This window comes from Rhinoraja longicauda, unplaced genomic scaffold (assembly GCF_053455715.1).
Source record: "Rhinoraja longicauda isolate Sanriku21f unplaced genomic scaffold, sRhiLon1.1 Scf000451, whole genome shotgun sequence".
Lineage (NCBI taxonomy): Eukaryota > Metazoa > Chordata > Chondrichthyes > Rajiformes > Arhynchobatidae > Rhinoraja > Rhinoraja longicauda.
Window position 1 is genome coordinate 27,119 of NW_027601668.1, and position 19,780 is coordinate 46,898.

Sequence of the window (19,780 nt, forward strand, 5' to 3'; positions counted from 1 at the left end):
TATAACATACCTATAAAATGTTTTAGGATTTTCATTATGACTTTTCACATGTTTAACCTTTTATGGAGGGTTTGAAATATAGTTTTGTGTAGCTAATACAACACCGAAGTACCACCTTGCCTGCAGAATTGCAACCTAAAGGTGGGATTAAAGTTAGAATTATATAATCTTTTGGCACAGAAGGAAGTCATTTGACTCATTGTGTCCACCTCAGCTCTTTACAAACCAATCAATCTCATTCCCCAGCGCTTTCCCTGTATGTCCATGGAATATTTTCCCTCAAGGACCCTTCAGTTTCCTTTGGAAAGTCCAAGGCACTCACTAAATGTGTTCATCTTCCTACATTATCAATTATACTCTCAATTTTGGCTTGAAGGAGAACAATCCCAACTTCCAGTGTAAGAAGCAGCTGAAACCCCTCGTTCAAGGAACCATTCATGCAAGTCTTTTTTGCTCCCACTCTGGAATCATTGCATTCTTTCCAAAATAAGGTGGCCAGAATTCGACACTGTACTCCAGTTGTGCTCAATCAATAGGATTAACATTGCCTATTTGATTTTGTATGTTTTCCGTCTATCAACAAAAAGATCCTCTATACTTTATTTGGTGCCCTCTCAAAATTTAGAAACATGGAAACATATAAAATAGGTGCAGGAGGAGGTCATTTGGCCCTTCGAGCCAGCACCACCATTCATTGTGATCATGGCTGATCATCCACAATCAGTAACCTGTACCTGCCTTCTCCCCATATCCCCTGATTCCACTAGCCCCTAGAGCTCTATCTAACCATCTTTTAAATTCATCCAATGAATTGGCCTCCACTGCCTTCTGTGGCAGAGAATTCCACAAATTCACAACTCAATTTCTCACCCCAGTTTTGGCCTCCCCTATATTCTTAGACTGTGGCCCCTGGTTCTGGACTCCCCCAACATTGGGAAAAAATTTCCTGCCTGTAATCCGGCTGCTCGGAGGTGGTGGCTCGTTTTTTCTACTTTATTACTATGTTCAAAGGTTTATGCATTTACACAGCCAGGACCGTCCATTCTTGAACACATTCAGAATTGTGCTTGTAAACCTGGATTCTGTCATGATATAGATATTGATTTTTTTATTGTTATGTGTATCAAAATACCACAAAAAGCTTTGTTTGCATGCTATCCAGTCAAATCAAATGAGATGTGAGTAAAATCAAGACATATGCAAGTAGAACAAATAGTGCAAAGAGAAAAATACCAGAGCAGAAGATAGTGTTGCAGCATGATAGTGTTACAGTTACAAAGAAAGTCCCGATTTTAAAAAAGTGCAAGGTCCACAATTAAATGATTCAGTTTCTTCTGCCACTTGGCTGCTCATTCTGACAGCTTGCATATGCCCCATTGCTATTCTTTGCTGTTATCCTGTTTTGCTTGTCTAAAATGGGTCTTTAACCGGAAAAATTACCTGTTTCCCTTTCTGATACTGCCTGACCTTCTGAGTGTTTCTAGCATTCTTTGTTTTTATTTCAAATTATTCATTTCTGATTTTCCAAAGACATATTGTTCAATAAAAAGTAAAGTGCAGTTTTAGCATGCAGATGATTAACAGTGGCATTTACGTCATTAGTTTTACACCAGTTTAAGTCATCACAGAAAGCAAAGCTGCAACATTTCTTCTTCTTTAAGCATAGTTGATATTTTAAAAGTAGAAGTCCATAAATTTAAGAGAGATATGAACACATTTGATATTTTGTCGAATATGTAAGTTTCATCTTTTATTTCTACTTCAATTTTTGACCCTCGTAGGATAATCTAAAATCTTTTAATTTTCAGCTCAGGCAACCTACCCTCATCGCCAAAGGGACCGAGACTAGATGCTCACAGAAGCCTTCACTGATTGAGTCAGTAAAAGCACCAAAATCAATGTTTGAAGATGCTGAAAGAATTTTGCGTGAGGTGCAACTGAATAAGAAATTCATTGAAGAAAATCTTGAAGCAATTGTTAGAGCAAAGGACAGTGCTTCTTTATATTCAGTAATTGATTCCTTAACTGCAAACAGGTATGGAACTAACAATGTGATGTCTTGGAGCAGTGTAATATTGATGCTTTATCGGGGAGAATATTTTGTGTGCTGTTGTTGTTCTTCTTCCCCAAATCGGCTATAGATTTGAAAGATACATTGTTGATCCATGTGACTACTTGGGAGCTTTTTTCTAATTATTCGTCTCTAACTCTGCCCTAAATTCATCTTCATTACAGCGATGACAGTTGAAACTCCTACTACATTGGCGACAGATTGTGCTTATCCGTGAAACCCAATCAAGCATTGTAACCAATGTAACATAATAGATTGACTGGCCAGAGACAGCACTGCTGTTCTTCCAAGCCCATAGGCAATGCTGGACAATTATTTACCTGATGCTTCCAGCAATTGTTTTCTTCCTTCAGTGGTTGGAATTCCCAAGCCTGGTGAAACCATATCAGTGACATTAAAACCAAATGCTGCTTTAAATTGGAGGTACACCATGCCATTACTGGATTAAAGTTACGAGCAACCACTCAAGATTTAGTTATTTGGCCACCTCCTCCACATTACACCTGTTAAACTTCAAATTGTTAGGTTTGGATCATGGTTTTAAATATTTGATAATGTATTTTCTATGGCATTAAAATCCCCCCTCTGTTTTCTTGTAAGACTTGTATTGGTAGGTGATTACATGTTTTAACAGACATGTGCATTGAAACTTAGACAACCTCCCTCATGCTAATTCTGATAACTTCTTCACAAAATCTCTTAACAAAAGCAGACTGATACTTTTGTCATCATTTTCATTGTTGAGTTGAAATTCAGATACATTGCCAGTAAAGTTAATATTTCAACATCAAAACACAATGTGTTGGAATAACTTAGCAGGACAGGTAGCATCTGTGGAGGGAATCAGGCTGGTCCCAACCTCGAAACATCACCTATCCATTGCTCCACAGATTCTGCACGACCTCCATTTTTAGTCCTGATGTTTATCCAGTTCCAGCTACTGAAGAATGTGCATCTTGAAATCTTATATACTTTGTCTTTAATATTGGATTGCCTGGCAACTCTCAAAATCCTTGTGAACATTGAATGAATGTTTACTCAGTGATGTTTTGGAGTGTGTGGAATTAACACTTCATGTTTTGCTCAAGATTCCAACATCTGCAGTTCCTTGTGTCTTTAGTGATTCGACATGTTGCATTACATACGTACATATCTTGGTGATATTTATCACCAACTAAACATTCATTCAGTGTTCACGAGGATTTTAAGAGTTGTCAAGCTATTCAATATTAAAAACAAAGTATATATGATTTCCAGATGCACGTTCTTCAGTAGCTCGAACTGGATAGGCATCAGGACTAAAATTACAGGCACTGCTGATTACATGAAACACTTCTCCACTTGTCCATGTGTGAGTAGATGTGGCAATTTTCATAAGGTAAGATGTCGGCAGTCTTTTTGTCCAATAGAAGTGGATAAACACTCAAACCAAAAGCAGCTCACCAGAGGGGATAAGAACATTGGCAGTATTGAACCAGTCAAAGTAAATAAAGTGAGAATAGGTGGGAGAGTGGGATGAGGATACTAATGTCATGATGTCAAAAATTAAATGGAACATAATTGTTGAGAATTTCAAAATGGGCTCCAACCGTGGCAAGCATCAGTAGAGCCAAACATTGGCAGATATCAATAATTCGGAAATACATGTGAATATTCTGGTAATTTGGTATGTCACAATTGCTAAAGATCATTGTAAAGTGACAGTACCTTAATTTGCACAAACCATATAATGTCATTTTCTGCAGCTGCTTTTACTACCAATGTTAAGACCAAAACGTTAATTGCTTGAACCATAATTTTCAACATATAACACCTATAATAGACTTTAGCGAGACCTTTGAGGTGTCCCATGGTAGGCTAGTCCTGAAGATCAAATGGGATCCAGAGTGAGATAGTTTACTGGATACAAAATTGGCTTTGTGGAAGGAGTCAGGGTAATAGGGGAGGATTGTTATTTAGATTGGGGGCCTGTGACCAGTGATGTGCTGCAGGGATCAATGCTGGAATAACCTGTTTGTAATCTATAATCACAATTTGGGTGACAAATTTGTTGATATAGTTAATAAGTTTGTGGTTGACACCAGAATCAGTGGTAATGAACAATGAAGAATGTTATCTAAGATTACAGAGGGAACTGGAGAATACATAGCAAATACAATTGATCTCTGACAGTGCACTTTCAAAAGTTGAACCAAGGCAAGACTTACATAGTAAAGGGTAGGATCCTGGGGAATGCTGTAGAACAGAGACCCTGAGGGGTGCAGGCACATCTATATACTAAAACTCTTGTTTGTTTGTTTGTTTGTTTGTTTGTCTGTCTGTTCCTGAACGACAGCCAAAACAGTACACGATAGCGCGTCAATTTTAGGCCCTCCTTACTCACCGTCGTCCCTTTGATGCTAATGGAAGAGGTTTCATTGAAATCAGTGTTATATTTTACATTATTCACATTTTAAAGTTTAAATCTATCTCCTAGGGAAGGAGGGGGAGGGAGGAAGGGGGTTGAGGGGTTGGGGGAGGAGGAGAGGGTGCTGCACCAATGCAGGAAAGGTTTGGTCCCAACTGGTCCACTTGGTCTAGTAGTTCCTTAAAAGTCTCAACACAGGTAGAAAAGGCTGGGGAAGAAGTCTTTGACACACTTGCCTTCATCGGTCTAGGCACTGAGTATTCGAGTTGGAACCTCATGTTACAATTGTACAAATCGTTGGTGAGACCACACATGTTTTCTCTGGGGTGCTGCAATCTGAGGGGAGACCTGAACTATAGCAGTAGGAAGCTATAGCTATAGCTTTATCCTCTGTGTAAAAAATAAACTTGTTCCACACATCTTCTTTAAACTTTGCCACTTTCACCTCAAAGCTTTGCCCTCCAGACTTTGACATTTTCTCCTGGGAGGAAGATTCTGACTGTCTATCTATGCCTCTCATAATTTCAGATACTTCTATCATGCCTTTCCTCAAACTCCAGCACTCCAGAGAAAACAGTTTTTAGAATTTGTAATTCCAGGGCTTGATGGTCATGATGTGGCACCAGATTGTGTAAGATACTGCATGTTGTAGACAACCAGAGGGAGAAACATAGAAACATAGAAAAATAGGTGCAGGAGTAGGCCATTCAGCCCTTCAAGCCAGCACCGCCATTCAATATGATCATGGCTGATCATCTGGAATCAGTACTCCATTCCTGCTTTATCCCCCATACCCCTTGATTCCTTTAAGGGCCTGTCCCACTTAGGCAAATTTTTTAGGTGACTGCCGGCGACTGTCATAGTCGTAGCAGGCCGCCGAAAAACTGGCGACTGGACCCCCCCTATGACAATGTCTACGATGAGCTACAACAACCTACCACCTAGTCGACGTCAAGCTACAAGAAGCTAGCGACAACCGGCGACCCAATCGTCGCGAGTAGGACGTCCACCTACGACTGCACTTACGACAATCTACGACCACACAGGCGACAACCTACGACAACCGGAGTCAAACTACGTCCACCCGCGACAAGCTACGACCCTGTTGGCAACAACTGAAGATATTTCACATCATTTTGGCCTCCGGTTTTGACGCCGGTACCTGTTGCCGGTTGACGTAGGTTGATGGAGGTAGTTGTCAATGGAATTCACCGAAGTCAACACCGGCGACAACCTACATCACCTGGCAACAACCTACGACAGCACCTACGTCAGAAGACATCAAGCTACGCTCATTGGCATCAAACCCAATGTCGCCGAAAATCTTTCAACATTCTGAAAATCCAGCGGCGACCAGAAAGACGCTACGACTCTTTGGAGAGGACTCACGACCATACAGGCGACACCCCGGCGACCATGTGGCGACAGCCTAGTCGCCTGTAGTCGCCTAAAAAATCGCCTAAGTGGGACAGAGGTTTTAGTCCTAAGACCTAAATCTAACTCTCCACCACTGTCACTATTTTAAAATTAGAATAGTATAAATTTCCCCAGAAATGAAGAAAGCACTTCTTGCAGGCCTGGGTGCTTGTGGCCCCACATAAAAATCTTTGGGGATTTTACACTACTTTGCGCACTATAGCGCACTTTGTCCACATGACTAAGTCATTATTTCATTTATTCTTAGGAAGTAAAATGGATCACCTGTGATTTCATTTTATGACGATTTTCTATCTGCTATTGCCATTCTCTACGAGCTATTGCCATCATGTTTTCATATTCCCACTCAGAAAATCTATCCCTTTAACCTCTTCTTTCCCCCGTCCTCAAGATCCCCCTTCAAGTGTACCTCTGACAAAATCTTCAGTCACACCTCCGTTGCCTTTCTTCACAGGAGAGACAACAATTTTCATTTATGCCTTTCTTTGGAATGTCTAAAAAGAAAAGAGCAGAATAAATGAAAATTATTGGAAGTGTGACATGACACGATTTGCAACCAGCCACAGGAGTTGTGTTCTTGATCAAACTAACGTCGAGGGAGTTAGGTTCATAAAGAATTATTCAATTTGCAACAAATTGTTTCGCAAGATTTACAGTAAACCCAAAACATTCATTGAGGATACCAGTTGCTGTAGATGTTAAGAAAAGAGGTTAGAATCGAGTCACCATCTTCACTATGTTGCTGTTCATTAAAAGAAACTGCTTTGTTTGACAAGCTGAAACTTAAAGGTCATTCAACCACTCATCATTGTTGCCAAATGAAAGAGTGCATGTGTGCCAGGAGAGTTTTTCCTAAATAGCTTGTTTACAAGATCCTTCACAAGATCCTTCCTATTAACCTGTTAAACATGGCCATTAAACATTGGTGTTTTTTTGAGACGTGCTTTTATAAGATCTTCATCTGTGTCCCCTATCCTTTGTTGTAGCTAACCAACAAAATGGAAGTTCTGCTAACAGGTGGTAATTGCAATGTTCATTCTGAGATCTTAACTTATTGAACACCATTGTGAGACTATTATTTGTAAACAGAAGCTAATATGTTGCTATTGGATTCAACTGGCCTGCAGGAGTTTAAGTATTACACCACAGCAAAAACTGTTATTCTAATATTCTATTATGTTTGCTTGGAATGCAAAATCTTATTGGCATTGACATTGTCAAATGCAGGTAAAATTAACCCCCAATAATTCACTGGTTTAGGTTTAGGTTTAATATTGCCAGACGCACTGACATACAGTGAAAAGCTTTTGCTTGCGTGCTATCCAATCAAATCAGATAATATTGTACATGAATACAATCTAGCCAATGTCAAATACGAAAGGTGGAGTGAAGAGAAAGCTACCAGAGTGAGGAATATAATTCTCAGGATGAACATGGGTGTAATTGGCTGAGTCCTTGATTATGTTCCACAATGTGGCATCATTCATTGCTGCTTCTTTTCTCTCAAGGTGATACCTGCTTTGTCCTATATGTTTTAAAAGGTGGGGTGGCAGGCTTGAGTGTCCTATCATTATGTAAAGATGTGGTAAAACAGATGGTAAGGAAAGAATGCAAAAATTAACAACGTTTTAACAGCACGTATAAATAGCACCCATACGATAGTGATATCCAACGATATACAGATCATGGAACTCTTGCTACTTAACTTTATTGCTGGGCATTTTATTCTCAATTCTGCCTTCTGAGTAATATCCAGTAACTTCAGTAATTTTTATACAGCTTTTGTAGTGACAGTAAAAGTGAAGTAGAAATGATGGAAGATGGAAACTAAATAACTACTACATTTCAAGGCATCTATCCAATCATGGGTAAATACTGTAAGGACTAATAGCAAAATGTTGCTGGCACAAAAATAATTAATGGAAAAGTTTAACTTTATTCAGTTTCCAACAATTGCTACCTGATTGACATCATAAACTGGCTAGATTCCACTCAGACCTCCGCAAGCGAGTTATGAGAAGATGCCTTCACTGATCTGGGTGGATATTGCAAAGACTTTTAATTGGAAAATCAGAATTTTTATGTACCGAATAGTAGGCAAAATAGACTTTTTAAAAACTATTCACAACTATTCACACATTCATGAATCTTTGATGATTGAACCTTGGAATGGTTGGGATTATGTAGAAGAGCAAAGCACATCATGATGTGAATCACTAATATGGATCATATAATTTATGTAAAATGATTTCTGGTGTTTCTGCTTTTTGAATAGCAATGTGAATGCCAGTGTTTGTAAGAGATTATTATAAAGAGACAGAAGATGTGCTACGTGTTATTGACACCCCTGTAATTTTTTTTATTCCGATGGAGTGCAGGATTTATGTACTTGGAATTAATCTGACTTTGAATCAAAGCATATACAATCAACCATTATATTTTGGTTCCAATATCTGCTTTATCTATCGAGGGTTCCAATATCTGCTTGGAGATCCCCAGTACATAACGTCTATCGTTTACATGCAATTTGGGGCAATTTTTCTTCAGCTAGGTATTTCCTGCTTTGAAACGGATTACAATGGATCCATTCCCTAACTAATGACTCCCTTTTAAGGCATTTCGAAATCTTTACACAAAGATGAAGTGATCCAGCATTGTGCTTGAAATTTTGAGGTTGCACAGAAGTAAGTTCTCTCTGTCCTGTGTGATGTAATTGTATTATATCATCTTGATTATCAGTTGAGCAGTCAATAGACGACTGAGGAAGGAAAAAATGTTGCAACTGGTGTCCGTAGGGTGCATCATTCTCAAAAAAATATTTGCTGATATGATTTAATATATCAAATTAAAAGGAATAGAGAGTTTGCAGATAGTTTTAAAGTCAGGTCAGAAAATAAATTTTGGAAAGGATGACCCAGTAGGTTTCATCATGCATTTATCTTTTTCATTGATTTCTCTTTGATAGATAAGTGGTTCTATAACGGGAGGCCTATGTTTTGTGCCTGAATGCGAGAGACATTGTCTATGTCAATGGCCAATTTTATACTTGGAAAGGTTGCATTAAATATTCAAACTGAGAGCAATAAAATGTTTTGGAACTATTGCCACTATCTTTCCAGATAAGTAGAGTTAGTAAGATCAGCTTGTTTTTCTAATTTTATGCTTTTTTCTTCTTTTTAGCTGTTTCTACTGCATTCAGAATTAAATTTTGAAGATTATGTTAAAATTGAACTTGATAAATACTCTGTTTACCTAATTGCATGACTCTATTATATGGTCTTTACTCTTTAGCTGCAACATAATCAAAGACATGCCCCACCTCACTTATTCCTTCTACTTCCCGCTCCCGTCAGAAGAAGATACAGAAGCTTGAAAGCTCGCACGAGACTCAGGAACAGCCTCTTCCCCTCTGTTATCAGGCTTCTGAATGGTCATTCCACTAAAGATAGACACAAAAAGTGTAATTCCACTAACTTGGATGCTGTCTGATTTACCTCTACCACACTGTGGACATTGGACCTTTTCTCTGGAACTGTTCCTGAGAACTTTATACTGCATTCTTTTGCTCTACCTATTGTACTTCAGTTCGGCTTGATTGTATCTATGTATGGTATTATTTGATCTGATTAGATAACATGCAAAACAAGGCTTTTTACTGTGCCTTGATACACATGACAATAAACCTAAACCTATGTCCCCATTTTACCTGGGGAGGGGGGGGGGGGGGGAGTAAAGATTCAAGTAAACATCTAATTATTTTAGCCTTGTCTCTCTGCTGCACTTAAGAGTTTGGCCACATTGCCGTGAAGAATAAGTCAACAGAAACCAGGCACTGCCTACGAAAATGTATCACCTCTCAAAAATTGAATGACAGATTGTACCCAGCTGATGATGTTTGATTTTCACTGGCTGTTTACTGTAGCATTTCTGGGTAGCTTTAAGGATTATAGAAAAACATAGAAATGACACTGTTGTATCTATTAAAATGTAGTGAACATTTTTACAAATCAAATGACTGATGCTTGATTATTTTTAAAGTTTCATCTTTATGCTAAAAGTTGTTGATAAATCACTTCATTTCCATATTAACTTTAATTTCTTTTGATTAGACATATGCTGGGTGATGTAAAATTAGATTTGGGGTAAAATCCTTATCAGACAAATTATAGTGTTTGAAATGAATGCCCACATAATTTACTGAAGCACTGCTGCTTTTTCACAAATCAAACCTTCCTCATAGATTGTATTTGGAATAGATACTCAGCCATATTGGTCATCAAAGGAAGCTGTGCTCGCATGCACAGTGTTCCCATTTTTATCTCCTGCTTAAAACCGTTGCTTAGCAACCCTCGGCTCAGCTACATCCTAGATAGAATCCTAAATAACTGTCGACGTAGTGAAATGGAAAAATACCATGCCTTAGCAGCCGGTGCTGAGACTGAACTTAAGAAGGTCCACGAAGAGCATCAGGTCAATATAATTAATTGAACAAGCCACCTAGCAATTTTTCACATCTGCCACAGAAACCATAATGGCTTCAATTGGCTTAATGTTGGAGTTCAAATACATTCCTGAGAAAATATTAGTTTGGACTGTCAAGAATAGATCAAAGATTTATTCTGCAGTACAAAGTGCAGTAACCTTAAATTCTTTCCTGAACAAGAAAGTTTATGGCAATATATTGTAATTTTTTTTTACTGGCCAGACTAGTTTATTGCTGCGCATATGCAATATTTCAAATGGGTCATTTTGACTTGTAAGAATTTATTTATACAAGTCCTGCTGCTAGTTTTTGGAAGATACCTTAGCTGCTAAAATGTAGACCAAAGAAACTGCAGATGTTGGTTTACAAAAAAACCCCCACAAAGTCTTGGAATAACTCAGTTGGTCAGGCAGTAACTCCGGAAGACATGGATAGGTGACGATTCGAGTACATGGTGAGGTGACCTGAACGTCACCTATCCATGTATTCCAGAGATGATGCCTGACCCTGCAGAGTTAGTTCAGCACTTTGTTTTTTTTTACCATGGATGATGTCAGTTTTCCCATTTGATTGTAACAGTTTAATTCCAGAAATTCTTCAGGTTAATGATGAACATGACAAAGCTTACTGCTTAAAAAACAATTAACACCAAAGTATGCTGCTAAGTTATTGGGTCACATTCCCGAAATTTTAAATAGTTCCACTGCCTTCAATTGTATGTGGTTCACTGCACAGGGGAAAAATATGAATACAAGTATAAATTCTGTTCAAACCTGCTAATATGTGGGTTTGTTCTGTGGACCACTGAAAACATAGACCAGATGAAGAATGTGTGGAATTGCACAGGTTTGGAACACTGCTCAGTCATCAGTTTACTTCTTGGAATTGTCAAATGAATGCTACAGTAAAAAGAAGAGAACAAGGACAAACACCAGATCAGATCTCATCCTAAACTAATATTTGGGAAGGGTGAAACCGATTCAAGTGACTTGTCTGGTTTAGTGAGATCACGGCTGGGTCAGAGGCACCACTGTATTGCCAAACAAGAACATGCATCTGGAACCGATGCCTTTCCAAGTTGGCTTGCCAAGCCAGATGGGACCAGCATGCAACACATGCAGTTTATCATCCAGTCCATTTGGAATACCGAAGCCCATAAAGCGGAATCCAGAAATTATGACCGTTGCAGATCCCCAGTTACAAGTAAAATATAGTTATGCAGCCTTACTCCCTTTGTTTCTTTTGCAAATTTCTCTTTTGAAATACATGTTTTGTACTCTGCAAAACACAAAAACGTACTTCCATGTTTTTCCTTCTGGCCAGACATATCTGAATAGGTTCCACAGTAACCTGCCAACTTACTGAGCATATTAACATGTGGAAATAATTTGAAGTTTGAATCTTGACGCAAATCAAAAAAAATTGCTGTGTGGAATAAAAGTATCTTTGTGGTTTGTGCATTTGGGCAAAGGTACAGTACCAGATCGTTTCAGTCTTGCAGCCTAGTGTGATCTGATTTTTAATCCTTTTTTTGAATCTTGACTTTCGTTTAACTCCATTTGTAGCCAGCTATTATTTCCTGTTGGTCGATAATGTTTCCATGGAATATACAATTCGTGTGGGGGCCAAATACAAATCAAATCCCTGAAGTTGGAATGTAGGTTGGAAAAAAGTTAATTTGGAAGGAGCCATTTGAGAAATGTTAGAAAACCAACAATTCAAAATGAATTGCATTAATGTAGCATTTTTACAACATCCTAAGAACTTCACAGTGAAGCGTTGCAATGTAAGAAGTGCAGCAGCTAATTTAAGCATTGCGTGATCTCACAAATAACGGTGAGATAAATGACCAATTAATCTGATTTAGTTTTTAATTAGTTCAGTGTTGTCTGGAAAACTCCCCCCTGTTTGAAATGTGTCACAAGAAATTAAATATTTTTTCTTTAAAAGCAAGCGAACAAGGCTATGGTTTAATTTATCATCTGACAAATACGATCTCCAACATGTCCCTCAATATTGTATCCTGTTGTCAGCTTGCGCTGTGTTCTTAAATGCCTGATGTGAAGTTTAAACACACACATATTAGTTCAAAGGTAAGTCCCTCGACTGTGCTAATACTAAGCTTGAAATAAATGTTGCCCTGTCGGTTTTGATCTTTCAGTTATTTGCAATTCAAAACTGATGTTTTAATATAAAATATTAGCCACAATGGGAAAGGTGCCGAAAGCCCAAATTTATTTTGGAATTTGAAATGGCTTGCAAATCTATAGCTGTGATAGGATTGATTGAAAGACTTAACCACCGAAATTGCAATGCCGCACACTTTATAGGGAAAGTATCATTTAATGTCAATGAACGAATTGAAAGCAATACAGACCAACATGATCATGTACTTTCCATTTATGTTTCAAAGAGACTGATAAATTAGGGACATGTCATGCAGAAAACTTTGACTCTAATTAATTGAATTATATTTCAGTGATGATGCAGAGAAGATTCGTATTGGGAAGACTGTTGATGCCTGGATCACAGTTATTGATAAGGATATTCAGGTATGCTGAGAGATTTTGCAAGTCTTCTGAAGAATGTTAATTCTTTAACATCCAAATATTAATTTTAATATGCTATCTGAGAAATTAACTGTCTTGGTATTTTAATTGATTGTTTAAAAATTCTGGATGCCCATGGAAAAGAACATTCCTACCTAACGGTTTGAACACTGATCTTTCCAATTGTAGGCATCTGAAACCCTCTTCCCCTCCACCCCCAACTCTCTCTTTTCTTCCCCCCCTCTCCCCGGCATCCACCTGGACACACTAATTTTACATCCTCCCTCTCCATCCATTATTTTCCTTCATCTAGCTTCAATTTGCAATATTTTAATTATTTTGTCTCACATCTGTCTTTTCAAGTCTGGCCTTTGTCCACCCATCTGCCTATCACCACCCCCTGCCCATATCTACTTATTACCTGCTAGGCTTTGTGTTGCCCCTCATTTCTTCCAGCTTTTTTCCCCCCCAACAAAGTCTGAAGAAGGGACCGGACCCGAAACAACGCCTGTCGATGTTCTCCAGAGAGGCTGCCTGACCAGCTGGGTTATTCCAGCATTTTGTGTCTTCTATAAAGCTATGTACTGTTTCTTCGCATGAGCCATTTTAGTTTAAAGTCATGCCTGAGCTCTATTTATACTCATTTTGAACTAATAGTTTTATTGGCAATTTCCAAATACTGGACCTCACGTGGTAAGCAAGAGTTGCCATGTTCACTGGCTTAGAAAAAACAATACCGTGGACAAATGTCCTGCTAATGCCAATGTCAAAGCAACCTCAGTTGCTATGCATTGAGCTGTTTTTCAATGCAGTAGCATTACAGTTGCATCGTCATTTGCATTGTCCAAATACCTGTCTTTGCATGTTTATTTTTTTCCTTAGTTATCATAAACTTTTGAAGAAGTTTGTATTTAGTAGAATTACAGAAATACAAACCATGAACGAGGCATTGAAAATGGAAATGCTGAGACCTTTATAGAACAAATCTCTGGTCGAAATGTCAGCCTGAGGTTTGTAGTACCAATGTCTGCTGGATCTCCTGATTGCTAGCCATTTCAACTCCCTGTCCTATGCTCATACCGACATTCTATTTATGGCTAGAGTGAGGCCATACGCAAAATAGTGGAACAGCTGCTCAAATTCCTTTTGGGTAGCTTACAACCCAAAGGTACGAACGATGAATTTTCAAATTCTTGGTAACATCAACTCCCCACTTGCAACCCCTCCTTCTCTGTACCCCATCCAGGTGGCATTATTTCTTCCAATATCCCTCCCCTCCTCCTTTCCCCTTCCTTCCCCCCCCCCCCCACCCCCCTTCCTTCTCCTGGCCCCTTCCACCTACATCCCTTCCTCTGGCTTCACATTTCACTCCTCGCCTTATCTGACACCTTTTCATCTCTGTCCACCCATGTGCCCACCTCCCCACAATCAGTCTGAAGAAACGTCCCGACCCAAAACGTGACCTGTCCATGTTCTCCTGGGATGCTGCTGGGATTTATGCGTTATGAGAAATTCTTAGTTATTCCAGCACTTTGTAAAAATAAGGAACTGCCGATGCTAATTTACAAAACAAAAACACAAAGTCACCTTCTGCTTTGACACTTTGGAGCTTGCTTCAGATGGTGGCCTGCACTGAATGGCCAAGAAGGTTCATGTGGCCTTAGCTTTTTTGGCAATGGTTTGTTTCAAGATTTCAGCACATGATATCAATGACTTAACATTGCCCACAGTCCCCTGCAATGTTGGTTAGGTCAATTAGCCACCCTCCACCATTAACATACAATTAAAGATAAGAGAATGCTATGTTGAGCTTGCAACACAGGTGTGCCAGAATTTAAGGTACACTTTCTTTCAGGCTCTTCTTCACCAACCTAGCATTTTATCAATCTGAAGAGTTACAACATTCTCCATGTACGTCTGGTTTGTGACCATGGTCACGGCATCCTACAGGTCCATACCTTGTATTCAGACCAAAATTGGCACTCATTCATCCTTCCTTTATGCCAGTATGTCAAACCATAGGATGTCAGTAAGGAATTTTGACTTTCCCTATATCGACTGGGAATGCCATAGATGCGCAGATTTCTATCAGGAAAGTTTTTTAAATGTAGTTATCCCTAGTGAGGGGGAAACATTGGGGGAGGTGGGGCTTCCATTGGCAAACTGGTCCACAAGTTAAAGTCTTAAGAGGATTGATGAGAGAAGCCGAAGATGTTGTCTGCATGGACTTTAGCAATGCTCTTGATAGGTCCCACATAGTGGAGAAACAAGTGGCTGTTAGAATTTTGACCAAAAAACAAACTGTTGGAGGAACAGACAGCATCTGTGGGGGGAAATGGCCAGATGACATTTCTGATTAGAACTATTGGTTAAAGCTGGTGTCGAAGAGAGGCAGCCAGTAGAAAGGTGATAGGAAGGGGTGGGGAAGGGCTGGCAAATGATAGATAAAACTAGTAAGGAGGGGTTCATTGGCAGATGAGTTAGGTGGGGAGAGGGGCAGAGATAGTCACAAAGGCTAGTGACAAGTGGGAAGACAAGGTGGCAGATGGTAGAATCTGATAACAAAGGAGGATGAGGAGGACCAGAGGGAGGGATGGTGGGTGGAATGGAGTTCCATTCCAGAAGGCGGAGATGAAAGGAACTATTGGAGTGAAAAAAAGATGTGCAAGAGAGGATACAGGTAGATCTGGGGAGGCAGGGGATGGTTTAAACCTGAAAATGGAGAATTCATTGATCTTATTGTTAGATTCTAGGTTACTCAAGTTGAATATGAGGTGCTTTTCTTCCAGTTTACCTGCCTGAGCCTGGCAGTGGAGGAGGCCAAGTTCAGACATATCAAAATAGGAATAAGGTGGGGAAATGAAGTGACTTGCATCTTAGAGCTCCAGTTGGCCCAGAGCGCAAAGCAGCTACCCCCCCCCCCCCATCCAAGAAGGGGAAAGAGTTGTACAGTTTGATCGCCACAGGGAAAAGGCTATCTTGTGGTGTTCTGTGCTGCATCTTGGTGGAACCAGTGCCAAAGGTGCTCCTCAGGTTGACCAGTGTGTCATGGAGGGGGTAAGCTCTATTGTCCAAGATACTTCACAGTTTGAGGAGCATCCTCCCCTCCAAGACCATCTCCAGTTAATCCAACTACACCCCCAGGACAGAGCCAGCCTTCCTGATGAGCTTGTTAAATCTGTTGGCATCCACGGCCTTCACTCTTCTACCCCAGCACATGACAGCGAAGAAGATGGCACTGGCCACCACCATTAGAAGATTAGATTACATGGGATCCACGGTGAGCAAGTCAATTGGATTCAAAATTGGCTCGGTGGAAGGAGTCAGAAGATTATTTTTTCAGATTGGAGGCCTATTACCAGTGGTGTGCTGCAGAGATTGGTGCTGTGTCCACTGTTGTTTGAAATCTATATTCACAAGTTGGATGGCAGTGTGTTGTTAACATGGTTAGTAAGTTTGCAAATAACAGCACAATTGGTGAATAGTGGATTGTGAAGAGGATTATCTAAAAATGCATCAGGAACTAGATCAGCTGGACCAGTGGACCAAAGAATGGCAGGTTGAATTTAATTCGGACAAGTGCAAGGTGTTGCAGGGCAGGATTTACACCGTAAATGGTAGGGGCCTGGAGAGTGTTGTAAAACAGAGAGACCCATGGTTACAGGTACATAGCTCTCTCAAAGTGGAGGGTGATGAATAAGGCATTTGGCATGCCGACATTCATCAGTCAGGACATCGAGTAGGGAGTTGGGACATAATGTTACAGGTGTACTAGTCATTGGCGAGACCACACTTGGAGCATTGTGTGTTGTTCTGAATGCCCACAATAGAAAGGATGTCATTAAGCTGGAAAGGGTGCAGAAAAGATTCACTAAATTGTTAGCGGGATTGCACGGTTTCAGTTAAAAAGAGAGAGGACAGGCTGGGTCTTTTTCCCCCGCAGCATCAGGAGGTTGAGGGGTAATTTTTATAGAGTTTTTTGAAATGATGATGGGCATAGATAAAATAAATGATCCAAATCTTTTTCCCAGGGTAGCAGAGTCGATAAGACTGGAGGCCAAAGGTACAAAGGTTTAAGATAAGCAGGGAAAGATTTAGAAGAGACCAGAAGGGCATTTTCTTTCCACAGAGAGGATGGACGGTGTATTGACAAGCTGTCAGACGAAACTATAGAGACAGATACAATTACAACGTTTAAAAGACATTTAAACAGGTACATGGTTAGGAAAGGTTTGGAGGGATATGGGCCAAACACGGGCAAATGGGATTAGTTTGGTTAGACAACTTGGTCGGGATGATGGAGTTGGGCCTAAGGGCCTGTTTGTGTGCTCCATAACTATGATTCTGAGATTGTGATCCTGTTATGGGCATGTCACAATGGACTACGTTGACTGTTTTTTTAGTGGAACCTCAATGAGGGTCGAATGGATTTGTATGGTTTGCTTGGATTTTAGCAGGCTGTTTAACAAAGTCACTTAATTGACTTACTATACAAGTCCAAATCTGTTGGATCTGAAGGAACATATCAAGTAGAACGTGTAGGATGCTAGTTGATCAATATTACTGGGGGGCAGTTTGCAGTGGGATTCATTCCTGGATCAATTCTTCTTGGTTCTTGGATGTCACTGGTTTGGATTAAATATAAGAAGCCGTGATTAACAAGTTTGTAGATGATGCCAAAATTGTCTGTCTGGTTGATAAGAAGGTTGTAGACTGTAAAAAGATGTTAATGGGTTTTCTAAATGTGCAGAATAGTTGTAAGTAAATTTCAACCCAGAGAGGTGGGAAGTCATGCTTTTTGGAGGCCAAATAAGGGTTGGAAATACAAAACATGTTAGGCAGTGAAAAGTACAGAGGAACATGCCACATGAAATTTGCAGCATAAGTGGATAAAATACTGAGGAAGGCATTTGAAAAATACTTCATTAGCTGTGGAATGGAATATGTGCACAGGGAAAGCACGATAAGGATTGTATAAAACACAAGTTAGGATGCATTTTGAATACAACAAGAAATTTTAGCCATCACATTAAAGTAAGGATGCAATCTCACGAGACAGCAATCAGAAGAGATTTATGGTGCTGTTGCAGGTGATAGAGATTTAGTCATGAGGAAAGCTTGGCTAGACTAAGTTTATTTTTATTTGGAACAAGAATCTGAGATTTATTTGACGCATATATTTTATATGCGAGACCTAAATAAGATGTAAAGGAAGGGCATATTTTCCTTTTCAGTGAGCCAGTAATTAGGGGAGTTTGAGATGTAATAGATAAAAGGATTAGAACATTTAGGAGAAAATAAATTCTCCCAGTCTGTAACATACTACCTGAAAAACGTCAGCACAATTAAAAAGTATTTAAATGGATGCTTCCAATGCTATTATCAACAAAGGACTATGTACCAAAAGTTAGAAGATGGTCTTTGTTTCAAAAACCTTTTTCTTCTCGGTTGACATAATGGGTCTGATAGATTCCTTTTGTAAGTTTCTATGATTATAAGCTTACTTGACCCGATGCTCCAATGGTGTATTTTCTTACTGACTATAGTTTGCAAAATGGCAGCTTGTTGAGCTTATATTGGGGGCACCAGGCAGTGAGAATCCACAAACACTTTTAGGCCTTGAAATCCCGAATGCATTTTGGAACATATTGGTGTAGCCATGACCAATTGGCCATCCTGCCCAACTGAATCAATAGATGTTTGATCTATTCGAGGCGCATTTCATCATGGTGATGTTGGACACAATTGATCCTGCCTTCTCAGTGCTCAATGCGGGGAGAGCTTCTGGACTGGAGTTAGGAAAAATTACCCTTCTCATCTTCTTTAACTATTTTCCCTCTCAACTTAAACCTGTGCTATCTAGTTCTTAACTCCCATACTCTAAGAAAAAGATGTTGAATATCTGCCCTATCTATGCTCCTTTTTACTGAGCCCAAAAACTATGCTCCTTACAATTGGATAAACCTCTGTTTAGTTACCCCTCAGCTGCTTACGTTCCAAAAAGAATAAACCCAGCTACTACCTTCCATTCTTGGCAGCATTCACATGAACTTCTTCCCCAAGTCCTTAACATTTTTATGGATCTACTTCACATGAACTTGTTTGGTGGTCCACTTCTCCAGCATGCATGAATCAAGGGCGGCACGGTAGCGCAGCGGTAGAGTTGCTGCTTTACAGCGAATGCAGCGCCGGAGACTCAGGTTCGATCCTGACTACGGGTGCTGCACTGTAAGGAGTTTGTACGTTCTCCCCGTGACCTGCGTGGGTTTTCTCCGAGATCTTCGGTTTCCTCCCACACTCCAAAGACGTACAGGTATGTAGGTTAATTGGCTGGGAAAATGTAAAAATTGTCCCTAGTGGGTGTAGGATAGTGTTAATGTACGGGGATCACTGGGCGGCACGGACTTGGTGGGCCGAAAAGGCCTGTTTCCGGCTGTATATATATGATATGATATGATGATGATAATAAGCCTTGATTTTCGACATGGTGTCTGTAGTTTATGACGGAATGTGGCTTCTGAGATGGCTAAAGAGGCTAATGTGGGAAATGCATATTCTTCCACAAATGGGGCAAGAGTTGGCTGATGGGTGGGCATATAGTCAGTTTATGAGGTGATGAGCTGCTTCTACTGCTTCCTCAGGGCTTCCGTGTGCTCCTCAAACATAGTCTAGTTCATCTACCATCTCAAATGCACCGTCTCCACTTTTAATGGTTGTGGGCAGAAGCTCCCAGGAGTTAGTGGGTTTGTTGCATTTATCCAAGTAAGGTCCAAAGGCACAGTTTGCAGCATGGTGACGCAGCTGGTAGAGCGCCAGAGATCCAGGTTTGAACC

General features: G+C 39.9%; 1 protein-coding gene across 1 annotated transcript in view; it reads left to right on the forward strand.

The window, feature by feature from the left end:
- LOC144590991 (TALPID3 protein-like) overlaps positions 1-19,780 on the forward strand; it is a gene marked incomplete at both ends in the record, with an annotated part of 74,924 nt that overhangs the window by 23,326 nt on the left and 31,818 nt on the right. The window contains 2 exons of the mRNA XM_078395340.1: positions 1,809-2,035; positions 12,878-12,950. Of these exons, the coding sequence (XP_078251466.1) occupies positions 1,809-2,035; positions 12,878-12,950 (300 nt within the window). The remainder of the gene's footprint in view (positions 1-1,808; positions 2,036-12,877; positions 12,951-19,780) is intronic.